At 40.0% G+C, this 26,351-nt stretch overlaps 2 protein-coding genes across 3 annotated transcripts in view; one reads left to right on the top strand and one right to left on the bottom strand.

Moving 5' to 3' along the window:
• Positions 1-314: 314 nt before the first annotated feature.
• Positions 315-8,293, bottom strand: CHURC1 (churchill domain containing 1). The gene is made up of 4 exons (XM_070957175.1): positions 8,169-8,293; positions 6,288-6,423; positions 5,147-5,217; positions 315-2,586 (listed from the first exon to the last, which is right to left on the bottom strand). The coding sequence occupies exons 1-4, from the start codon at positions 8,205-8,207 to the stop codon at positions 2,494-2,496; spliced, it is 339 nt and encodes a 112-aa protein (XP_070813276.1). The 5' UTR covers positions 8,208-8,293; the 3' UTR covers positions 315-2,493.
• A 5,835-nt stretch (positions 8,294-14,128) lies between these two features.
• Positions 14,129-26,351, top strand: part of SPTB (spectrin beta, erythrocytic) — a 122,091-nt gene continuing 109,868 nt past the window's right edge. Inside the window, exon 1 of one of the 2 annotated variants that reach the window (XM_070956940.1) lies at positions 14,129-14,195. The gene's annotated coding sequence lies outside the window, so the exon portion shown is untranslated. The remainder of the gene's footprint in view (positions 14,196-26,351) is intronic. The other variant, XM_070956962.1, reaches the window with a different exon arrangement.

The raw sequence follows: 26,351 nt of genomic DNA, 5'->3' as shown, positions 1-26,351 counted from the left end.
TTTTTTTGCTGATTTCTGGTTCTGGCAAAAACACCCACTTGCGAGAATAGATTTGCTAAATGACAACAACTGCAAAAACGATCATAAACGCAAGTCAGGTCACATGATGACTCTCTTAATGACCACAATGACTTACAATCAAAATTCCAGGCTCAATTGTGGTCATTAAGAGAGGATAATATGTATGCTGTATGCTCTCTTGACAAAAATTAAAGTCATCTATGTTTAGCAATTATTACCCATGTTCACTATCTTAACTAACAAAAAGAACAAAGAAATCTTAATTTCACAACAAACCTCTAAATACATTCAAATATTTTTTGCACATTTCAGTAATTTAGATAGATTATCAACAATACCAGTTTAGGTCAAATTGTAATTAAGTATGTAACCAGAATTGCCTTACAAGATCTATTATACTTCCCAAAGTGACAGTCTTATAATTTATTTCCAGTGTCTGGCAATTATAGAGCTATTCCTTCCACTGATTTACCATGCCAACTGGCCTTGAGTGTTTGATATTCTATGCTCATAAATAGCTTGGCAAGATGACCCGTTTTAGTTTTAGTCTTGCGGTTAAAAATCAGTTCCTAGTTGCTTCATTGGGCAGGCAAAGTAATCATGCATCATCTTCAAAATCTTTGGCAAAAAGCAGTCATCCAATCCACATCAGAGAAGTTTGCTAATGCAAGTTACAGTAAGGGCAGATACCACTATCAGGATCAGTACAGTCTTTCTAAAAGGACCAATTTCCATAGAGAGGAATGCTTCTAGAATCCATTAGCAGACACCAGGTCCCTTTCTAATTTTACATATGAGAACTGAAGCTTACATTTGCTGATAGCAGTTTAAGGTAATTTGCATTCAAAAAAAGGTTCAGTGGCTAAAGATTTATGGCCCTTGACTAAGTTCCTTAAAGATGAAACTTCAGTTTAATTAGTCTCAGATCAGCTCTCCCTACCTAATTTCACAGTGAAATCCTAATTGAAATAGGCCATATACCACAGGCTGGCACCATCAACGAACCACAGAAGGCAGCCTTGCTGAATCAAATACAGTTCTGTGAAAAAGTTACCCTTTTCTGATCTTCTGAACTGATGTGTATCTTTCCCAATGAAATTAATGAAGGTCCTATTGATAAAGGAAATCCAAGCAAACAAGTACCATAATGCCAACTTCTTTTCAGCTTTGTTTCATTTACTTTATAAACAAATCACCCAATATATGATGTGCCAATACAAAAGATAATTTCCCCCTTTGACTCAGGAACTGCCTTTAGCATATCAGAGGGCATGTATCCCATGGCTTGGGAAGTTCACATCAATGCAATTATTTAGATTAGAATCAGCAAGATTTCTTCATCTGTTCCTTTTCTAATGAACGTGAAGCTACATGACTGTCCTATGAGTCAACCATACATTCTGGAAAACTTGGAAAGAAAATGGAGTCTTCTTTCATTTGGGGCACAGAAACAGCTGAGAAACACGGACTAGTACTATCCTTCTCTAAAGCTTTCTGTTAAATAATTAATTAAATTTATTGGTCACCCATCTTACCATAGGGTAACTCTGGGCGGCTTACAATTATATATAGTTAAAACATAAGTTAAAATCAGACATTAAAACCAAGGACACATGGGAAGCGTGGGGTGTATGTGGAGGAGAGGTGGGATCTGTTATTATTCAACCAACCACCTCCATTGCGCTGTTCCACTACATTTTTAGGCCTTTACAAAAAGGGCCAACCTCACATGGGGAGGGGGGGGAGATGTTCCAGAGGGCAGGAGCAACAGCAGAGAAGGCCCTCCTCCTGGACCCTGCCAGCTGGAATTATCAGGCTGACAGAGCCCACAGCATGCCTGCTCTGCTGGCACGAATGGCACAGGCCAATCCCAGTGGGATGAGACAGTCCCTCAAGTAACCTGGTTTTGCCTTTTCCTCTATTTCTACGTGGTGTGCTGGATGGCTTTGGAAAAGGCAATTTTCCCCTAACACCTTTGCAATAACAATAACATTTCTCATACATTTTTTGCATCTCCTACAGATCAGAATTCTTTCCTTTTAGGGAGTCCTCTTTCAGATAGGAGAACTGGGGGCACTGGTTGGTATTGCAGTGGGGTAGACAGTCACAAAAAGGTCCTCCTGTTCTGACCCTTTTCAAAGCTTTCTGCAAAACACAGCATTCCCTACGATGCCAATAACACTGACCACAGCATTCTGACTTGTAGAAAACATTAAAGACCCAAAGCAGCAGGCAGCGGTTCTGCCTTTTCTACGAAGCTTTCAGCAAATGAATTTTTTTCTCTCTCTTCCTTTAGCTTGCAGAAATCACTTCTGATGATGGTAAAGTAAGATACCATTTTTTGACCCCATACCACTTGACTTCCCACATGGATTGAGCAGTCGGCTTTTGTGTTCTGTAAATGTCATATTTCATGAGGTTCTATCATTTAGCACAGGATACAATGGCTGAGAAAAATCAAATCAAGGCACTTCAGAACAATGGAGTCATCAGATGAGGATCATCAGGCAAGATACTGATAGAATCTTCTGCCCTCCCACAGAGCATGCATAGCATGGTGTATTCCTGGAAAGAGAGACAAGATATATTTACATTGGGTAAATGAGAATTTGTTTCATTTGCTGCATAAGTATATTTATTTGTGTTAACCAAGGAATCGATGAGCTGTAACAATGGTCATGGTTCAAGCAAACCTACCTTAACACGTTCAACCCTACAAGTGAACATTTTCAAGTTATTAAGATCTATCTGCTAAGAACTTGCAGGAAGTTTACCCATTCTTTTCTTTAATGAGATGAAATAGTTAGCTTTCCTCAACCTGAGGCCTTCTAGACACACTACATCATAGCTCTCAGAAATTCCAGTAACCATGTTTTAAATTATTAACTACTTGCCAAAACCTTAAAAGAGATGGTGGGTATAACATCAGATTGGTGTCAAATATAAAAGCACTCTATCTCCCCCTGTTGTTCGCAAAGAACTGCTAAAACTACCACTTTGCAATAACTGCCAAAATCTGATGCCATGATTTTGATTGTGTAAAGTCATTATTTATTTGGAAGCAATATAATTAAATATCACTTATTTTCATAAAATAAATCCTGCAACAATACCCTTAACACCATCAAATAGCAATATCTGTCTATCCCAGGTCCTTGGGAAGGACCCAATAGGTGGATAAAAATGCCAAATCCAATTTAAACATCTGACTGACTGTGTGAACCATAAATTAAATTGATATATTGCCTACTTCACAGCAATTCTGGGTGGTTTAGAAATTATTTAAAACATTAAAATAAGAAAAACAACGAAGACAAAAAGAAAGGTAAAGATTGCAGAATGACAAAACTGGATGGAAACAAAGGAAAACCACTCAAGTTAAAAGGAGGCTCAGTCATCCTTGCTGAAAAAGTAAATCTTCAACGCCCTTTGAAATACCAGTAGGATGGTGGCTGTTCAGATCTGGGGAGAAACCTCATTCCAGAGCCAGGCACTGTACAGAGAAGGCATGCTTCTGGGGTCCTGAGATGACATCCAGATTGAATTGGCTGGGTAGATACTAAGGGAGGCAGAGGGTCCCTCAAGTTATTAACATGGAATTGGCCTGGGGTACCTGCAGGACCACCTTCTGCCTGCCTCCCACCGCCCTGTGCGCTCACATAGGACTGCCCTCCTCCGGGTGCCATCAGCCAGACAATGTCGGCTGGTGGCGCCCAGCATTCTCTGTGGGCCCACCGGCTCTCTGGAATGGGTTATTCACGGGGCTCCGGACGGCCCCCGACCTCCGCTCTTTCCGCCATGACCTGAAGACATGGCTTTTCCAACAAATTTGCTATCTGATGGGTAATTTTAATTGGGAGATTTTAATTGATTATTTTAGTAGTTATTTTTATTGTTGTCAGTGTTTTTAATTTCTGTGAGCCGCCCCGAGGCCTTTGGGAGAAGGGCGGCATATAAGTTAGTTAGTTAAATAAATAAATAAATAAATAAAGCCATAAACCATCTAGGTTTTTATAGATAATGATCAGCATCTTGAATTGTACCCAGAAGCAATTTGGCAGCAAGTACAGCTTGTGAAGCAGAGGTATTACATGAAACTGCTGAGTGAGGTCATCAGCCAATTTGGGATTTGGTATCAAAAGTATGCTGATAACACTCAATTATATTTATCAAGTCTAGGCTGACCAAGTGAGGCAGTTAAGGTCTTGTCCAAGTGCCTGGGAGCTGTGCCGGTCTAGAAGGGGAGGACCTGACTTCAACTCAATCCTATTAAGGCTGAGTGGCTCTTGATATTCCCAAGGATTTTCCACGTGTATTCTTGATAGAGTACCACTTCCTCCTTTAAGAATGGTGCAGTCTGGAACTTCTCTTGGACTCACAGATCTGGCTTGAAGATCTCGTGGCAGCTGTGGCCAAGAGAGCCTTTGTACAGCTCTGATGTACCAGCTGTTTCTCTCTTTGGATGAAATGGTCCTTCAGACAATTATTCACACATAGTCATCTCAAGGCAATGTGTTCTACATGAGGTTGCCTTTGAAAACCAGTGATTGGCATACCCGAGTATGCCTATATGACATCTCTGCTTCAAGAGCTGCAGTGGTTGACAGTATGCTTCCAGGTACAATTCAAGGCATAGGGCTAGGTTATTTGAGGGTCACACATTTTGGAGAGAGAGAAGTTTCCTGAGGATGGGCTCCAGCATGATTCTAAAAGCTTGGAAGAATAAACCTCTGGTCTTGGTCACTGGCTCAGATTGGATTCTGCAGCATTATTTTGGGACACATGTATTTGTCTTGTTTTTATGGTCTACTGCATTGTCATCTGCCCAGAGTCAGTTTGTATTTAGACAGCACTCAAGCTGAATTAATAAATTAATAATAGTTTATATTACTAAACCAACTGGCTGAGTTTGTACAGCATAACCACTAAATAATTACATAGGCTGGATTCACACAACATACTACCAAATGTGGTCCATTCATTAACAACGTCATAAAGTATGAAAGTATACTGAATTAAATGTTGAAAATTAATTAACAAGCTTCATGAGCCTCAAGAAGATAAAAAGTTGAAGTAAATAAAAGGTAAACAAATTTAGTGCTTGATCAATGAAAGGCTCTTATACCTGGTAATCATCCACCACACCAAAAGTGTATTCATGCCTGGCTATCACATGGTGACAATTCTTACATACATCTGAAAAGAAAACAAAGAAATTTAGGAAAACAAAATAGGCTTGAAACCTATGCTCTAAATTGTAAAAGAAATCAAATTGCTTAAGACTTTTGCACTTATATAGGAATCAAAGAATAATATATGCTATAGCAGTCATACTAAAAAGGTATAGTCTATGGAAAGCTCAACCTTTCCTCACTCCGCCCCCACCCTCAATTTCCTTTTATTGATTATTCCTACTATCGTCACTTCTCTAAAACATTCGTTGCTATTGCTTCAATGAAAAAAAAAAAGAGAGAATTGGCATGTTCTGGCATTGCACATTGGTTCACTAAAAAGTAATACAGTAGAAGAAAAAGCAAAAGACATACAGGATTATACCTGGAAACTGAGCACAAGTGGCAATATAGAGAAGCAGGAAGGAGTAGCAATACAAGTAGACACTTGTCTGCTCATTAAAACAACATGGCTAGGAGACATTCAGCCGTGGGATGCTGTTGCAAAAGAATATTAATCTGTTTAAAATGTGTCTATGGCACTCTTTCAGGGCAACAAGCAATCATTACATAGAAAAATTGACGGTAGCATCAAGCTGATGTTAGCTGATTTCCAAAAGCCAAACAGAATAAAATAAAATTAATATTTTTACTGTGAGACCATTAAGCAATCCGAGGAATGTAGACCAGACTGGGAAATCAGAAGGCAGTAATGTAATTATTTTGACCAAATAGTATCAAAAAAGATCAATTGAAAATAAGTTTTGGTCCTCCCTTTTGTAATTACATGTAATACACCACCATATTCCCTAAATTCTGCTGAAGAACAGGAAGAATAAATTCATTTACTATACCCTTGTGCCTCAACTGTTAGCAGTCAGGTATTACTGGACATAGCCCAGAATCCTGAAGTGCATTATTTAGGTAACTGTGATAACAATTCATTACCATTTTGTTTTAATTATGAGAATGAAATACATGTGTACATGTCTCAAATATAAAAGCATGTCTAGACACATTTAACTTTCAACAGTAAATTTCTGGATACAGGTTCTGAACACCCATATAAACAACAGAAGAATCTGGCCATCTTACGATCATAAGTGATAATTTCCTCTCCATCCTCTTCTTCTGTTGCTTTGTTCACAATCATCACAAAATCCCGTGTTTTGCATTCAATACAACCAACATAGTTCATTAAATAGGATCCGTTCTCCAAGCAAGTAGTACCCTAAAAGATTCAAAGGTGGGGAAATATGTTAACACAGCCAGTGATCTTTTCTTAAATTGATTTAAGAGCCAAATTTACAAATTATTTCAGAATTCTACATTCAGAAATTCCCATATTTTTTAAAAATCAATCAAAGGAGTGATTATGATTAGAAAAAACACATAGAAGCTAATTAAGTACTCCACGTTGGTTATTTTATTCTACATATGAGTAATTCTGGCAGATTTCTCCCAGCCCTAATTTCCATACATACCTTCTTCCAGATAGAATGATTTCAAAGCAGCCTTCTAAACAATAATATAGTAAGCTGTTAAAATCTGACTTCTCCCTATGTGGGCTCACACTTAATATTATAAACCATAACTTAAAAAAGGAAAGTCTTATTTAACAAGTTATACCAAAAACAAGCAATCCATCTAACAACCCACCTGACCCTAGTTTTCAAATACTGTTTCTTCTGTGGTATATTCTTTTCCATTCCAGAGAGAGAAATCACAGTTAACAATGACTACAACAACAATAATGCCACCAAAGACTTTTTGGATTATAACATATACTCTGCAATCAATCTACCACTTAGAACAATCCTATATTTTACTGAGGTCATTTTCTTGCATTTTTCAAATTTTCTAATCAGCTGGCACATCTCTGGCTTTAAATGTACTACTGATTTTCAATTTATTCCTCAATACAATGTGCAATGGTTCTGTTTGGTTGATGTCAAGTCAATAATTTCAACATTACATTGAGAAATACAGTTAAAATAAAAAAAATACATACATAACCTAGAGATATGTTAAAATATCTTTTAAACAGTTCATTTTTAGAAACTAGAAATAGAAAATATATTTCCTATTGCACATCATTAGCAGAGTTTCTTGAAAATACATAACTTTTATAGTCATTCTACATAACAGTTAAGACACCAGACTAGAAACTGGGAGACTGTGAGTTCTAGTCTTGCCTCAGGCACAAAACCAGTTGGGTGACCTTAGCCCAGTCACTTTCTCTTAGCCCTGGGGTGGAGGCAATGGCAACCTGGGGAGGGGGGCAAGATTCTCTGCCCCACCCCACCCCAGTAGTCCCCAAGCAATCAAAAACTGACTTGAAAGCACACAGATATTGAAAAAAAAACATTTTCTCGAGAATTGTTTTATTACTCAGTACATGTTAGGAGAGAAACGTTGTCTATTCCCCCCCCATTGGTGAACTACAATTCCCAGAATCCCATATAATAAACGACTCAATAGAAATACTGGAAGCTGTGTAGTGTAACAGAGTGGAAAGTGCTGGCAATTAAAGGCCTGCATCCTCTTGGCAGAAAATGAGAGCCCACCACAGGTATAAGAATCCTTTTCAACCACAACAGGTTCGAATGAGGAAAAAAAACCTTAGCCAAAACAAAAACAAACAAACAAACAAAAAGGATTCTTAACTTCATTTCGCCCTGGGGGAGAATTCCAAAGTGGAAAAAAAATCCGGGAATATATTTATTAGTATTGCACTTTGTCCACTGTTTGGTGTCATTTTGGCTGGTCTTAATAAAGGCATCACAGAACGTGGGAGAAATTAATTCTGCCTGCAGACTGCCTGCTTTGGGTCTCATCTACTCCCTGGTAAGGGGAAGGGGGGGGGCAAACTTCGTAGGAAGTCAAGGAATAGGGAAGCCAAGACAAAGGGAGGGGAACGTGGCTGCACCCCCTACCCGTGCCCTATAGAAAGCCAGTTCCCCCCCCACCCCTTACCCGAGGCGGGTACTCCGTCTTCACGCAGCCCCCGCACATGCTGATTTAAAACCTCCTTCCCGAATCTGTGCGTCCCTGTGACGTCACTCTCCGCGCGCGCGAGAGAGAAAGGAAAACAAACGAGATTTCTTCGATTCTGCCCCAAGTGACTCTCCGAATGGAGGCGGGGCGGCTAGAGGGGGAGGAGCCTGTGCCGAGGGCGTGGTTTATCGGACAGAGATAGAATTTTGGGCTAAGGTTTTGCGGGTACGTAGAGTTGAATGGAGGGAAAGATCGCTGTTTTCCCAAGCTTTATGCGTTGGAGCGGCGTGGCTGCAAAAGCCCTTGGAAGATTTTTGTTCTCAAGCTTCCAGTGCTCCTACTGTTTATCGAAAGTGGATCCTATTTTTAATTTTTTAATTTCATGCATTAATTAGATTTTTAAATGCTTAGGCGCTTTTTTACTTCTCCCGTAAAAAAAAAAAAAGAGAGAGAGAGATGACTAACCTAGAGATTTATAGCGTAATCCAGGCATCACTTTTGGTGGTGTATTACCAGTACTTACGTGCATCGGCTTTATATCACTAAAGAGGCTTCGGGAGGATGTTATGAATCACCAGTGGGAATCATCATCTATTATGGATAGAAATTAGTACCAAGGTGCATTTCTCCTTTCTTTCAATAGAATGGGAAAACAAAGGAGCTTAATTCACAGGCTTCTGTTGCTGCATCTAAGTCTCTCTACAATATTTAAACCTTTAGACAGAAACTTTAAATTTGAGAAGTAAAATTTATCAGAAAAATTACAAGAAAAAGCAAAGAATGGGCGGGTCCTTAAAGCCATTGGATCGGATTATAGTAAATATGAGCCTTGAAGTTTCCGAGGTGTATTAGCTCGTGCTTCGTGCTACAATCACGTGTGTTTGACATAACGAAGACTTCTTCCCCACTTTCCCTCTGCTGACACTGGGAAGAATAACTACTATAGCTGCTCTTCTGTTCTTGCAGAGATTTGGGATGAGCCAAGTGATGGAAATAGAAGAGCCAGTTTGCTATAGTGAGATATGAATCCTAGTCCTGCTTTAGGCACAAAGCCAGCTGGATGACCTTGGACCAGTCACTTTCTTTCAGTCCTAGGAAGGAGGCGAAGGCAAACCACTTCTGCAAATCTCCCCAAGGAAACCGCAGGGGCTAGTCCAGGCTGTTCAGTGGTCAAAATTGACTGGAAGGCACCTCTCAGACTCCCAAAGTGCTAAAAACAAACATTTCAAATGTATTAATTTTAGTACCCATGATATAAATGCTTAACAAAATTCACTCATTTATAAAATATTTTGAGATATATAAAATGTTTCTTCGTGCAAGATTTCTCTTCTTTCTCTCTCCCATTTCCTGCCTTTAATATCTGTTCACTACTTCTCACTCTTTTTTTCCTTTTTTCCTTGCTTTGCATAATGCTTACCCCAAAAGGAAAAAGCATAATGGGCAAACATATATTGTCTATTAATGAGTTCTGGACCAATACATTGTTGCCCACATATTGTCAACATCTGCAAAGAACTAAATATATTATTAATATTAATTTAGTTGTATAATTAGATTTAATTATATAGAACATATGTACAGTGGCAACATTTGTTTAAAAAGAACTCCAATTAAATGAATAAGGATTATAAGGGAAAGAAAAAAAATCTCCTGAAAACATATCACTTCTTTGACTGTAGGTAATGTTTAATAATGAAAGAAGTTTAGTCAGCAGCAGCTGTCCACCCCACTCCGTCTCTAGCCTATTGCTTGCTTTTGCTACAACTTTCTCTGCTTTTACCTCTGTAAATTTAATTATGGTATTGGAGCTTAGTGGGTGGAGTGGGGAAGCAGAGGGGAAAGAAGTGGAACTTTCCATGGGCAAAGCTAGTGGATGGACAATGGAACATCACGTTAAGAGGTGTCTCCACTATAGTACTATATATAACATTATTCCATCCTAAGACACTGAAACTTTTCTGCATAATAATCAGTTAAAGTAGTCAAGCTGCTAAGCAGAGCAGCTTGACTACTTATAGGAGCAACAGATAGATTTGTGTAAAGTTGCATACTTGATTTTCACTAAATTATCAGCTACACATTAAATACTTTTAGCTTAGTTTGGTCTTTAGTAAAAAATATAGGCCTATATATTTCTATTTAGAAACGTAACTCATTTGTGTGAGCTTTCTTCCCACTTAAGATACCTAGACATGGAGGAAGATAATCTAGTTTTGAATTAAAGTACAGCAAAATGTAAATGTTGTAATTAAATATTGCAACTAATAATAACTACTCACTGAATTCAATCATATGACATTTTTAGCCATAAACTATTAACAAAAAATATATTGGGGAGAAATTAAAAATATCCATTGTAAGGAAAGCAAACCTACATTTCTGCTAGCAAAAATGGATCAGATGTCAGTATTTTTAATTAAAGTGGGAATCCTGAAGAAAATCTTGCACAATTCCATATAATTATTATTTTCAATAACAATTCTGGTAATTCATATACCATCAATCAGCTTCAGGGTTTTTTTATGAGAATCACAAATACATTGATAACAATGATCTGGTAAACAATATTTGGACTTTTAAAAATTTATTGACAAAAGGTGCTTGACAAATCTCTTGAGCAAATCTGATATTGTATAAGATATGAACTCTTACTAAAGAAAAGAGGAAAGTAGGAACAAATGGACAGTTCTTTTAACAGATACTCACGTCCACCAAACATACATAATGGGATTAATTGATTTATTCATTCAATTTGTATAGCCACCCATTTCAAACCAGTGACTCTGAGTGGTGAATAATGACCACTTTTGCACAAATGGAGCTGTGCGCATGCGCATGTGCACCTACTACTCCCCAGAACAATCCCTGTCCCCACCCCATGCCAGGTCACCAAGTTGGAAAAGTCAGCTCCTTTGGAGAGTGAATGTTCCAGAGGGCAATGGTTATGGCAGAGAAGAGACATCTCCTGGTCTCCACCAGCCCACATTCCTGAGACTGGATTGGATGGGCAGAAACATCTGGATGAGGACTGACCATCCCTTAGGTAACCCAGTCCCATGTCATGAAAAATTTTAAAAGTGACACCCAGGATCTTGAATTGCATCTGGCAACCATTTGGCCCCCAAAACAGTAATATTATGTGTCAAATAGTTAACATTACAGATTGGAGCAACTTGTTCAGCCGTGTTCCATACCCGCTGAAGCATATGAATACTCCCCAACTTGCACCAATTCCTCACCCCCCAGTGAGGCTCTTCTCACTGTCACTCATGTCCTTGTGTTCTCCTTTTTGGACTACTGCAATGTAGTTTCAAAGTCACTCAGTTTTGCCTGGATTGAACCAACGCCTCAGGTAGGTGTCTGATTTATTTTCAAATGCCTTGGAGTTGGCCCAGTTTGTTGATGCCATTCAGTAATTGTTTAATTAAAACACTACCAAATAGAGTTACAAAAGGTCTCTTAAGATTGGGACAATTAGTATTCAGATAGCAAAGATAGACCATACTGAATGCAATTCTATTTGCAAGCTTTCACTAACATTCTTGCTCCTGCATTTTAAACCCCATGCAGTTTCTGAAGACTGTTCCAAATAGCCCCAAGAAGGGCATCCTGTAATAATCCAATCTAGATGTACTAAGGCAAGCATGCAGATCTGAGCCAACAGATAAAAAGCTGAATCCAGAAATACTTCCATTCTAAAACCTAGGTTTACAGGAAAGTTGAAGAATTCCTTTAATGAAAACAGTCTGAAATTCTATTTCAAATCCATCTGCTTGCGGACAGGCATACCTCTGTCCTGTCTGGATAATTTTATTAATTCACAACCAATTCTGAGTAGAGTAACAGATTCCCTGTTGGTAGATGAAAAAGTGAAATAGTGTGTCATCTGTATTTTTATTAATTTGATTGATACCTCATTTTGGTAAAATTATACCAAAAACAATATGAGTATATATAAGACATAATATTTCAAACCTGATAAGGCTTCTGAGTGGTATTGAATAACTTGAGAGGTGAAAAATTTAAAAAAAAAACATTTCAAGTGTCCAAATAACATCTTGGAATAGAAAATAGTAATCCTGAGTCTGGTGAAGTTTTTTTTAATTATGATTTTGTATATCAATAATCTCCCATTATTTTGGTAGAATATGCTACAATCTAGGACACCATAGGGTTTACAGTATAATACATTGGAAGGGCAGCAGTTTGGAGAAATTTGTTTTAGAGTTGTCCTTCTCCCAATAGTTATCCCGAGTGTGGATTTAAAAAAATTGTATCTGAGCAAACACCAGTTATGTATAGAAATCCCTTTTATATATCATCAATGAAGTGGTTTTAAGTTCAATTACATCATCCTAGAAATTGGCCTTAAAAATAAACCTAAGAGGAGATTGAAATTTCTACTAATTTCTAGCAATATCTTTTTGCAAGTGATAGCAGGTAAGCAACTTTCTTCAAATGGATGAGATTTGCGGCTGGGGGGGGGGGCGGGGAGGGGAAAAAAAAGAGTTCTTGTAAACACTGGACCCTCTGCAGTCAGGATCAAGAAGCAGACTCATTTTCCCCTTCCCGGAAAGCTGCCCGTTTGCAGCAGTTTCGCGTTGAATAACCCCCGCTCCTCGTCTCCTTTCGCTGTGGAGAATTCGCCCTGTAATAGTCTCCGGTGTTCCTGTTTTCCTCAGCAGAAAAGCCGCTACAGTAGGCCTGCCCTGCAGCACTCGGTCTATATACTACCCAATGATGAGGATATCCTCTCCTTTGTTTTGCATTTTTAGACGTTTAAGCAGAATGGATTTTTAAACGAAGGTGATTCCCCTCCCTTTCAAATACAGGGATGGGGGGTGTACAATCTAGCAAATGAGAGCGCAGCTTCACCCTCCCTTCTAGGACGTCAAGGAAGGGCCGAAGTACAAGTTGGTGCCGGTGACGATGGGCGCCGCCGCGCGGTTTAAATCAAGAGGCGTCAAGATATTCCCTTCGGCGCGAGGAAAAAGCGGGAAATAAAAGAGCTTTCCCTTTGACGTCTAGCCCAGGACGGCGGGTGGGTGAAGCGGGGACAAGGGCAGTCCTGTCACAGACGGTTTATTTCTGAAGCGCGGGGCTATTTCCAGAGCTTTTCTCACGAGCTGCCCGGAAGACGCGGGAATTCGAACCCCACCGCCGCCAACCCCTCACATTGCAGCACGAAGGTTGGCGGGCAGCTCAGGCGCGCGAGCTACGGGGCGGGCCACCTTCCCATCAGGCGCTAACGGAGCGGCGCTCCTCGGTGCTGCGAGAGGCGGGTGCCAAGCTCTGCCTCTACCCCCCCCCCCTCTCTAGTCCGGACAACCGTTTGATAAGAGCAGCCGTCGGCGTGGTTTCAAGAGTCTCACGTTGCCCTACCACAATCCTCCTGCCGCCTCAGTGAACGAGGGAGCTCCGCGGTTGCCCGTGAGGGGCACAGCCAGCGCGCCTTCCCCTTCGCCACCCAACCTCCCTCACTCCCCTGTTTCATTTAGGGCTGTGGCTCCCGCAGTTTTAAACCGTCGTTTGTTTGTTTTTTGCCCTCCCCCGTCCCCGGAGTATTTTACTCGAGGCTGGAGCTCGAGAGATCAGGCGCCGCTTTAAACTGGGTGTGGCCCGGTTGTTGCCTCTCGACTGCCGGGCATCGTTTGCAGCAGGTAGCGGCGGCGGCGGCGGCGATTGCTGCGCCGGGCATCGCCAGGTGCCGCTGCTGGCGCTGGCCTGGGGGGGCCGCTGTGCTGCATTGCAGGGCAGGCGCTTCCTCCTCCTCCTCCTCCTCCTTTCTCCTTTCCCTCCCCCGGAGGGACACGGCTATCTGGGCCGGGCAGCCGAGCTGTCCCCGAGCAGGAATGTCCCTGCTCCGCCAGATAATGTTATTTATACCACCGGCTGGAAGGGCGGGTCCACTCATCGCTCCCAGGACCACCCGGGCCCTCCTGGGGCTCAGTCTCGCCGCTGCTCTGCTCTCTCTGCTGCCTCTCCTCTTGCTACTCTAGACAGGTGAGTTCGCAAAAGCTGACCCAGAAAAGGAGCGCTCCTGGACACCTGCGAGAGGGAGTCTTTAAGGTGGCAAGAAGCGCCTCGGCGGGGTGGAGAGTTGGCTTTTCTGAGACTCTTGTTGTGGTGGTGGCGCAGGCATCCTCTCGCCCCCCAGCAGGCTGGGGCAGCCTATTTATAGCAGCGCGCTTGCGTTATTGGAGAAACACGGCGGGCTAGATAAGATCGTTCCTTCCGAATTCTCTCTCTCCTAAGAGAGGCAACCGTGGCATCGGCCCGGGAAGGGGAGGGGAAAAAAAAAAAAGTCGGAAGATTCTCGGCTGCTTACTACGTTTCAGGGAAAAGGGTAGAGAGAGTTGGGATTGAAAAGAAGGCAAAGTTATGAGTTCGTGTGAATCTGCCTCTTGCGAGATCGAGGGACCGACTGGGCGCATTGCTGGACTATCTGGAAGTTGAGTTCTCAGAAAAGAAACACAAGATAATTTGCACCTTAGTTTATCTTTTTCTAAACTCTTGTCTGCGCCTCTTTGTCCAGATACTGCATTAGTGGATGGTAAGGTATATAACGATCGATTATACAAGAGAGTTTGCCTGTTTAAATTCAACTTGTGTTCTTGCATAAAAAAAAAAAAAGACAAAACTCAGCATCTTGGCCTTACGTTATGTTCACCTGTAACAAATACATTCTGTCAGAAAGCTCTGTTGTTGTTTTTCCTACTATCTCCTGGTTTATCTTTTATACAATTGCTCCTGGAGTCTGTTGTCAGTTGTGTCAGTGTATATCTCAAATATGGAAAGCAGGTATGTAGATGATGCAATCTCTTTTTTTCTTTTGCCTATTTGTAATATTTCATTCATGGTCTTCAGCAGTGGAATGTCTCATATCTTTGGGCAACGGCTAGTTATTATTAAGACCACATGGAAGAAATGTGTGAATAATATTTTGATCTGGTACAAGTGAATGGTGGGAACTTTGTGTTATTTGATGCAAACACAGAGTTTTATATTGTAACCATTAGTTTATTTGCCGGTTGCTTTCAGGAAAAGTATGTTTACACATGAGATAGGACACAGAACATCCTGTATCGCTAAGTTAATAGTTACATAAAACATGTTAATATGAACCTGTTTCAATATCCCTGCTGGATTGTGTCTGACTGTGTCTATGTGTGCATACAGTCTGATTACTTTTCTCCACAGTATATTGAAATTATTTATTGAATGTGTCAATTTTAAGTTTTGTTTATTAGATTTCTGTTTCATTGTGTTAATTTGTTTTTACAATATGAATATTTAAATAAACAAACATCACATTACTCCCCCTTTCTTTCTGAACACTTAAAGTGGTAGGATGATTATTTTAGAATCCATTCTAGTATAAAAGAATGAGAAATATCTTATTTTCAGTAAACTAACTTTGATGTAGAATGTTTTATTTTTATTTCAAATTTGCACATATGGTCTACAAAATATATTTAAGAAGGTTTAAAGTTTAAAGTCTGAAGTTTAAGGTATTGCCTTTAATTGTTAACTGCATAGTTTATTTTAATGTATTGGGACCCTGAAGAAGTGTTGAAGTATAAGACCCATCATTATCCATTCTTATTTAGAATTGGATTTCTAATTTAGGTTGCTAAATTGGGAGAAGCTGAGATAGACATTAATATTTTTCTCTAATTTTTTTTCCAACTTGCAACATCAACTTACAGAGGAGTAGAACCTTGAAACTGACAAATAATGGACAAAATGTACTTGTTTGGCATCCTGGGGAATCTACTTGTACAAGTTTCTCTGTTATAAAGTATTTGTGTAACAGATACAGCCCACATTATTGTAAAACTGCATTGGTCTTGTTGCTGAGGAATTCTGTCAGTTACCGTATTGCATGATCTTGCATTTCTTATTCATACCCTTACACTTTGATATTTATTTAAAGTAGATAGGATCTAAGCTAAATACAGTACAGTATAATACATTTCATGGCTAATTCATTTTCTTTATATTTATTTTTACCTGTCAGCATGATAATAAATAATGATTATTTCAAAAGGTTTAAACTGAAATGTTTCATTTAGATTTAGTCAAACTAAACAGAAGGTATAAAGACCTGCCTAAAACATGTTTCTTCTCAATATATTGAGAAGAGGACAGAAACAGAAACATAGATATGAGGTGTGTTTTTAGAAATCTTGCCATGCTAGCTACAATATCATATACCTTTAACAGAAGATTGCAATGAATATTTATGCCTGTTAGGCTGCGCCTTTGTTGCTTTCCAGCTTTTCTCTGATACAAGCCATCTATATATGAGAGTCTGAAAAATCATATTCTCGGGGTTTTTTTCCTTTGTTCTTTGATGTAGTATATCGGCAACATCTTTAAATTTTATTCATGGTACCTAGACCATCTAATACTTCTAAAGCTCTGTCTACAGTAAACTCCAAGATCTACTTTTAATCCCGTCTGTCGCGATACTATGTGCACAAGCTACATGAAAAATTTGCTTAGTGTCTTTCATTCATGTTTTCTGTTCATTGATTGATATGGAAAAAATATTGTTCTTAATCAAAAATTCTGACACACAATTACTGTACTCTGTGCAGTAGGGATACTATCTTATATAGAGTTAAATGGTTGATTCAGGTAACCCAGTTATTGCCAACAATGACTGTCTGGACAGACATTTTTCATATCTATTAAAATGCCTGAGGTAAGAATAGATAGTTATATTGATAATGAGACTTGGAGGCTGTTTTCTAAACAGAATTGAGGTGCAAACTGGTCTACCTTCTTAGATAGGACAGCAAAAAGAATGAAGCTAACTGCTTTAAAATACTTACTTATAAGATTTACATTTGAAAACAAAAGGACATTAGGATTTTTCTGTATCATCTTAATCTTTTTCTTGCCCTTATTAATCAGAACATAGAACATCTGATTTAGTGAATGTTTGTTTCTAATCCCAATTAATATTTGAGAGTTTAGACATCAGATATAGAACCTGAGGCTTTCTACATACAAAGGATGTATTCAGTCATTGATTATCCTTACGCCATATTAACATATTTCATAACCCCAGTAAATTGGAGGCATATTAGGAGCTGGGCAATCACGGTGTGTAGTATCTTCCAATAATGTTGCTGTGACTGAGAACAGTTTTGGCAGATGTGCAAGATTCAATTTCATTCTTACTGACATTTTCAGTGGAAGGAGTTCTTGATTGTAAGAACTGAGATAGAACCAAGATGGTTTATACATGCCATACTATTTCTTCAAATAGGAGAAGATACCCTGTATTCCTAAATAAGAAAGTATAATTGGCTAGGATAAGTAAGAATCATGTTTACTGAAAGTTTGTTTAGTTTCTTCTCTTGCAGAATATAGGGAGTCACTTTGAACTAGGTACATAGAGTATACTATACATATTCATATATTATTCTATGGTTTGCCAAAATTTCAGGCTAATTTTCAGGCATTGCTTTTCACACATATGACCATTGTATGGTCCATGTATGTCCATCTCCATGGTTACATGATCAAAATTCAGACACTTGAAAACTGACTCATATTTATGACATTTGCTGTGTTCCAGGGCATGTGATTACCTTTTGCAGCCACCTGACAAGCAAAGTCAATGGTGAAGCCAGATTCACTTAACAACTACGTATGTTACTAACTTAACAATTATGGCAAGAAAAGTTGTAAAATGAGGCAAAATTCACTCAACATGTATTTCACTTAGCAACAGAAAGTTTGGGCTCAATTGTGATTGTAAATTGAAGACTACCTAGCTATTGAAATCAGATTAAAACCATATTGTGTGTCTCTTATACTGTAGGTTGTGGCTCTAATATAATATTTTAGCCTTAAACTCTCATACAAATTAAAGGACATTATTCTTTTCTGATACTATAGTTAGCATGCAATCTGATGCAGTATAGTATTTCAAGCATAGTTATGATTGAATTTATTCTATTTTATATGAAAACATGAAGATACATTTCTAAAACCAGGATATTTAAAGATATGCACTTGCTTTCCTTTGATTTTGTTATGAGTAAATTTGTGTTTTATTAATTGGGAAAATGTGCATATTTCTTTGCATAATATAGTAGCTTTCAATAGCATGATATTTGAAATATTGTTTTTATAATTAGCATAGCAGATTCACTAATTAGAAAATAAGCTTGTTGTATGGATGGATTTTGAAAATTCACTAATTCAACTCAAGTCGTATTAGTGAATTCAATTCTAGGAATTATTACATAAGTCAGACCTAAGTGATCTGGAGCTTAATTTTACTGACAGTGCCATTGTTTTCACAGGTGAGCTTTTCCTTCTTTTGTTTTCTTTTTTGAATTGTTTCTACATTTCATTTGGAAGGCATCATTTATGAAAATTAATAAAGGAACAGGCAGATCACTTTTTCAAAAGTTCATTCTAATCCAGCATTCTTCACGATGATTGAGAATTATGAAAACTACACTTTTCCAAGAATTTGGGAGAATACCAGGTTGAGGAAAGTTGTTTTACAATGGTAGGAAATGCAATGTTCAGTTGAAGAATCACATGTAGAAAAGTTAATCTGCTCAGGTTATCATTTTTTCTTCTAAACATTGGACTACAGATGTGGCTCAGATCTTTATTTTCCCTGACTAATCCAATATCTGAAATTTCTGTGTAATGTTTTGTGGACCATGAAGTATGGGCTATATTTTACTGAAAATGTGATATCTATATTGGCTAAAATGAACAAGCAAATACAGTTACTGTTTTTAAAGAAGAGTGTACAGGAATTGTATGCTTATATTGTTACTTTGTTTAAAGATCAAATTCTTCACTGGATATAAGAACTGGCATTATAAAACAACGTGGAAGCTGATCACAGGAAGCAATAGCTAAAGTAGAGAGAGAATAAACAATAGTGGGGAGAAAGCATCTCAGACGATTCATGCTTTAAGCTTAATGTTCTGAAATCTTAACACACCTACAAATCTTCCTACATTTGTGAACTCTGGCAATGACATGGAGCACAGTATTAGAGGAGATTTTCTAGTCTGATATAATATTAAGGTATTGAACTTAGACAGGAGGACTCACATTTAAGTCCCAGTTGACCTCACTACCCATTGACCTCACTAGATAACTTTGATTTAAATCTCTCTCATAAGGTTATTTCTATGATAAAATAGAAGAGCTTTCAGAGGAAAAGTAGGATATAAATTAAACCAATTTTTAAAAGAAAATGAAAATACCCTGAAACTATCTTGTGAAAAAACAAGAAACTATTTACTGTTTTTAACTAATTGCCCAATTAGTTGCTGTCCCAATTAGCAGATTAAATATTCTATATTTCATCATAGAACATAATTAGTATTTTTAATAGAATACAAAGGCTATTTCTAATTGATTTGATTTAATTGATTCTGTATTGCATAATTGTGGTAGTGTGTTCTTACAATTTTATAGAAGGACCTGATGATAGTTTTCCAATTGTACCCCTTTAATGTTTTTTTTTTCTGTTTCTTGTTTTTATTTTGTGTATATGGTGTTATTACTTACATAGTACAAATAATATAAGTAGATTAACTGTTGAGTTAAATATTGAGTTGAACTGAGTTAGGGATTGTAAGGACAAATGCTTGATTTTTTCATCTGTCTGAAGTAATTATTTGGAGCCAACTTATCACCTTAGTCACAAGCCATTCCCTTTATCTGTACAGGAAGTCCTTGGATTACAACAACTCATCCAGCAATTATACAAAGTTATGACAGTGTTGAATGAATGATAGTTAGGACTGGCTTTGAAGTTCTGGCTGTTGCAGTATCTCTATGGTCATGTGATTGCCATTTGGGGGGCTTGACAACCAGCTTGTATTTATGACAGTTGCAGCATCCTGTGGTCACATGTCCCTATTTGCAACTTTTCCCATTGGCTTTCCATAAGCAAAGTCAATGGGAAAGGTGACGGAGAAGATTTCAAGTTGTTCCCACTGCCTTTTCTCCCAATAAGTCTCCTGCATGCCTGTAGCACCCCATTGCCTCCCATCCTCAATGCCCATTTGTTACCCCGTTCATATTCCATAACACTTGTGTACAGCCTCTGGCTAATCTACCCATGCTCTGTCATGCCAATCACACACATCACCCCTTGCTTCTTGCCTGGGATTCTCACCTCTTCCCACTTAATGACACACATGGTCCAGGGCCACTAAGACAGCTGGAATTGCCATCACTAACCAATATGGTCATGTGATGTTGTACTTTATAACTGCATTGCATAGTGATGGAAATTCCAATGTCAATTGCTTACCCAAGGACTGTCTACTGTACAGGTAGTCTATCAACTCGTGAAGCATTCCTGATCTGCTCCTTAACTTACCACAGTTCACTTAGTTAACTGTTCGAAGTTACAGTGGCACTGAAAAAAGAGACTTATGACAATTTTTCATAATTATGACTGTTGCAGCATCCTCATGGTCACGTGATTTACATTGTTTGACAACCGACTCAGATTTATGATGGTTGCAGTATCTCAGGGTCATGGGATCACCTTTTGCTACCTTCTGACAAGTAAAATCAATCAGGAAACCAGATTCACTTAACAACTGTGTTACTAAATTAACAACTGCAGTGATTCACTTAATAAATGTGACAAGAAAAATCGTAAAATGGGGCAAAACTCACTTAACAAATTTCTCACTTACATAAATTTTGGATTCAATTGTGGTTGTAAGTTGAGGACTATCTCTATATGTTTTTATTCACAGTAAAATTAAAACATTGTGATGCCTATTGCAGATGCAATGATTGGATTCTTTAAAACAAGTAAAAGGAGATAAAAATTACATTATTTCTTTAACGTATAATTTTCTATAATTGCCTTTTAAGATGGGAAAGACAAGTTTGCTGCACACCATGTTTTTGGATGGTGACACTAATGCCACATTTCTGAAATGTGCAGTTTGATTATTCTCATTCTTCAAGCTAGCATACGGAATTTAGAATACGATTCATAATGAAACTTTGAAATTTGCTACCAAGATATAGGGTAGGCTACAGCTTTGTTGACTTCAAAAAAGAATTGGATCAATTAATGGAAGTCATGTGGTAATTAGCCTTGATGGCAGTGTGATTGTCTTGGAAAGGTATCTGTTGGGATATAGTAGGTTTATTGACTGGTCTGTGAACAGACTGAGAACAGACTGTTAGACTAGATCAGGGAGTCTGCAACCTTAAACATTCAAAGAGCCATTTGGACCCGTTTCCCACAGAAAAGAAAACACCAGGAACCAATAATTTAACAAATGGTGTGATTGGGTGGAGGTGGCCAACTCGACGTCACTCACTCCCACCCAGTCACATGACCCCCCCCTCCAGCCACGCCTACCCATTCAGTCATTAGGGCAGAGAACCGGTTGTTAAATTATTTGCCCTGCCTCATCCTTCCCCTTCCCCCTCCCTCTGTCTCTCTGTCTCTGTCTCTGTTTGTCTCTCTCCCTCCCTCCCTCCCCCTCTCTCTTCTGTGTGCAGGTCTCTCTGTCTGTCTGTCTGTCTGTCTGTCTCTCTCTCTCTCTCTCTCTCTGTCTCTTTCTCTCTGTCTGTCTCTCTCTCTCTGTGTCTCTGTCTCTCTCTCTTTCTCTCTCTCTCTCTCTCTTTCTCTGTTGTGGCTTGCTAGCGGCCGGCAGAGCTGGCAGCAGATTCGGACAGTGAGGAGGTTAGGGAGGAACGTGGGCCAGTCCTGGAGTCTGGCGAAGGCTCGGACGATGGCTCTGAGTCAGAGGCAGAGAGGGGGCCAAGGCAGAGGTGAAATGTAAAATTTGTTACTACCGGTTCTGTGGGCATGGCTTGGTGGGGGGGAGGGTAATGTGACTGGGTGGGCATGGCCAACTTTTTTTTTTTTTTAACTTTTCAAAGCATTTTTTCTAATGCTTTGAAAAGCCTCTGCCGATCAGGCAACTCAGCTGGGATCGTCAGAGACTTTTCAAAGCATTTTTTTACCACCTCTTCGGCCAAGAGGTTGCAGAAAAAAATGCTTTGAAAAGCCTCTGACGATCCCAGCTGAGCCGCGCGATCATCAAAGGCTTTTTTTTTTACTTTTAAAAGTATTTTTTTGTCGGAAGAGGTTGTAGAAAAAATGCTTTTAAAAGTTTTTTTAAAAAGCCTCTGATGATTGTGCGGTTCAGCTGGGCATGGTGGGGGGAGGGGCAGGGATTTTTGCTACCGGTTCTCCGAACCACCCGCCACCATCGCTACCGGATCGGGCGATCCAGTCCGAACCGGGAGCATTTCACCCCTGGGCCAAGGCCATCTGGTAGTTCTTTGCTGCCTCTGGAGTTTCTGGAGTCGGACATCAGCGAGGCAGAAGAACAGCATGAGCCTGTTCCCAGTGTGCGCATGCGCAGAGCTGCCAGGAGACAGGAACAATTAAGGAAATAGGGTTGACTTGGGAGTAAGACTTGGAGATGATTGGCCCCTCCCATAAGACATAAAAGAGAAGTGAATGGGATGTGTTCATCTGGCCAATTCAAGATCTGAAAGTTCTGTTTGTGACTCTGTGCTAAGTTTGGCCTTGCCCTGCATCTGGAAATTAGCTCTTTGGCAGTGTTCCACATGAGATAGATGGGTGTTGATAACTTTCCTCTGAAAGACTGTTTATCAAGCCTTCTGGACTGTAAATGAAAGTAATCTAACAGCCGTATGAATTAAAAGAGGTTTGCCAGGACTAAGTTTATGCTGTTTAATTTCTAAGGAAACCTAGGTCAGAACATTCTCTGTGTGTGTCTCTGTCTCTCTCTCTCTGTCTCTCTCTCACTGCCTGACAGACTGCAGCAGGAAATGGCGGGTGGCTACTTCTGACCTTTGTTGGTGCTGGACATGCCTCAGTCGCTGGTGAGATGTGTGACCTGCTATCCACCCTGAAACACTGGCCCGCTTTTGGCTGACACCGCTGCTGTTGCCAGGGGCGAGTGGGGCAGGGTTGCATTGTAGCTTCACATCATTTGAGTCCCTTCTGGGAGAAGGGCGGTATACAAATTAAATTAATAATTAATAATAATAATAATAATAATAATAATGGGCTCCAGGAGGAAGAGGGGACCTTGTCTCCCACATTGTGAAGCACACTAAATTTCACTGTGCTGTGCAAGGAGCTGCAAGAGCAGTGGGCAGGTCATGGAGGCGGCAACAGCAGCGGCATTGGCTGCTTCTCTCCGCAGCAATGGGATGAAAGGAGGGAGCCACAGCAGAGGGTTAAAAGAGCCACATGCAGCTCCAAAGCCATGGCTTGCCGACCCCTGGACTAGATGGTCCAGGTGTACAATCCAGCATGCCACTGATTTTAATTCTTGGCTCTGCAGAATTAGAGTACATAAAAATGGTTGCCCAATGTACTAAGCTATCTAATCAAATATAACATTTCCTCTCCTCATTTTTCTATAGGTTCAGACAAAAATAATGGCAATTGTCTCTGGGATAAATAATATAGTCTTTTTATTTGTCTTGATAATAATTAATCATGTATACCTGCAGATTTTATGAGATTTGAGAAAATAATTAGCATGGGAAAAATAATAGTTTTCTTCTGAAAGCAACAATCACATGCCAAAATTGAGACATCTCTGATCAAATTGTAAATTTTAATGAATTCCTAAACATGGCATCTTGTACAAATTTGAATGCATATTTACTGTATGACTGCCCATTTATTATTTATGTAAGATAAATAGGGAATATTAGAAGTGCAGAAGTTTGGATACTGCTCCAGTTTCAGTGTTGTTTTGAAAACCATAAAGGTGTTAGTAAGGCTCAAAAAGATAATTAACTAGAGTTATTCATGAGAGATGTTGGGAATTGCCCAGCCAGGCATGGAGGATGGATCAGGTGGGAAATTAGCTTTGAGTCATTGTGTAGCCACAAGAAATCCAGCCATAAGAACCCCTCCTCCCTAAACTCCATGGAACTTTATCTGTCTGTTTCCAAGGGAAAGCAAGCAGCCTGGGAATTTCTTGTACTATAAGCAGAATATAATAAAATAGTTAGCTTGAACTGTATACATATCGATTTGATCACTTGTATCTGACAAGAACACAATTTTTCCAGTGAACAGATACTCTAACCTTTCTAATTTCTTGAATTGTGATTGTTCAGTTTTGTTTCAAATAATCATATCAAATGACTGAGCATTTGAAAATAGAAATAATTCATCAAAGCAGGAGAAGGCTATAAATATTTCTAGTTAGCAGTTTCAACATGAGAAATACTAGTATGGAAGTTAGACAGAACTATAGAATAACAGTGTTGAAAGGGACCTTGGAGGTCTTCTAGTCCAATCCCCTGTTCAAGCGGGAGGTCCTATACGTTTCAGACAAATTGCTATCCAATTTCTTCTTTAAAACATCCAGTGATGGAGCTCCCACAACTTTTGGAGGCAAGCTGTTACACTGATTAATTGTTCTAACTGTCAGGAAATTTCTTCTTATTTCTAGCTTGGTTCTCTCCTCGATTAGTTTCCATCCTTTTCTTCTTGTCCTGTCATTGTGTGCTTTGGAGAACAGGTTAATCCCCTCTTCTTTGTGGTAGCCCCTTAGATATTCAAGCACTGTTATCTTTTCACTCCTAGTCCTTCTTTTCATTAAACTGTTGAAGTCAAGGCAAGTTCTGGAAGACCAAGAAAAACGGACTGTGAGAACTGTTCTCCAAGCTAATCAGATCTTCAAAGCAAAAATCCACAAATCACTGCAAATAACTTTCAGAAGAGTTTAGCTGATATTGGGATAATGGTCCACAAGCCCACAATAGAGTGTTGCATTGTTGCTTATACAACAATGTTGTACATATGAGAGTTGTGAAAAGGAAACCTTTTCTCGGATCTCATAGTAAAAGTAAGCATCTGTAGTTAAAATAATCCTCATTGAAAAAATTGAAGTGAAGAGAGGTTAGATATTTCAGCAAGGTAGCTATCTAAATAGACTCGGTCTATGCTGGATAGACGTGTCTTCCAGCCTTCCTTGTTCGTTTCAGCTATCTCCCAGAAGATAGGACATTTCTTACTTTGCTTTCTCCTCAACGTTGGATCTTTCTTGCTTCTAACTGGGGAGCCGGTTTGGAATCTGTCAGCTGACAGATTCCTTCGCAAGGCTTAGAGCCTCCAAGGCTCCCCTATCAACGGGGGAAACCTGTGCTGCGATTTAACGGCCTTTGCCCAGCAGCAGGACTTTCGGCTGGAAACCATCTCGCTGACGGCTCGATCGCAGTAATAGCCCATGAGCTAGCGATCCTTCTTGCCTTGCCTTGCAGAACCGGTGGAACAGCGAGCGCATCGCAGTGAGTCTCCCTCAGCGGTTGGGCTTAGTTTTTAGTGCTGTTTTTTGCTGCGGCGGCCATTTTCAGCCCTTTCTCCTGATCCAAGATGGCGGACGCATCAAAGCGCAAGGGATCTACGGCGCAAGCTTCCTCAGGCCGCTCCAGCCATCATAGTGACCCCTTGGAGGGTTCTTCCGAAAAGCCCTCTCAGGCCAAAAAGGCCAGGGCAAAAAAGACAGCCTCTACCACGGCTGTGCTTCCCTCGTCTAGGGACGAACTGCGCTGGCATAAGGCAATGGAAAAAGCTTTTTCTAAGGCTCAATCTCAATCGAGGCCACAGGACCCTCGACCTGCCTCGCGAGCCTCCTCTACTGCAGGGTCTCTCTCCCAGGAGGATGACCACCTCTCCAGGGGACTGTCCCCAGACCGCCCAGCCCCTGAGGGCCCTGCCCCTCCTCCAGGGAAGGAGCCTTTGTTTCAAACAGTCTCTGCATCCCCAACTCCCCAGGGATCTTCTCCTGCTCCAGCCGCTCAGGCCCCTCCTATCCAGCAGTCCTCAGTTCAGCTACCTGAGACCTTGGAGGCCATTCTGACAAGGGCAATCAAACAAAGCCTTGCCCAATGCCTACAAAAGGGGAGCTTGCCTGCGGAGACCTCTTCTCCATCTCAACCTCCACAGCGCCCCGCGGAGGTGGATGATCACATCTCCGACCAGGAGCTGGCTGGGTCCCCCACTTCTCCAGACCAGGGGTCCATTTATGGGGCAGATGACGTTCTGGACTTGGCCCTTTCAGATGACGAGGGGTTTCTTCCTGACCAAGCCCCCTTCATCGGCCTTTTCCAGTCTCAGATGTT

The sequence above is a fragment of the Pituophis catenifer genome, unplaced genomic scaffold (assembly GCF_029215685.1).
Source record: "Pituophis catenifer annectens isolate HBS135680 unplaced genomic scaffold, rPitCat1.0.hap2 SCAF_1, whole genome shotgun sequence".
NCBI lineage: Eukaryota > Metazoa > Chordata > Lepidosauria > Squamata > Colubridae > Pituophis > Pituophis catenifer.
This window is presented reverse-complemented; position numbering and strand designations above follow the sequence as displayed.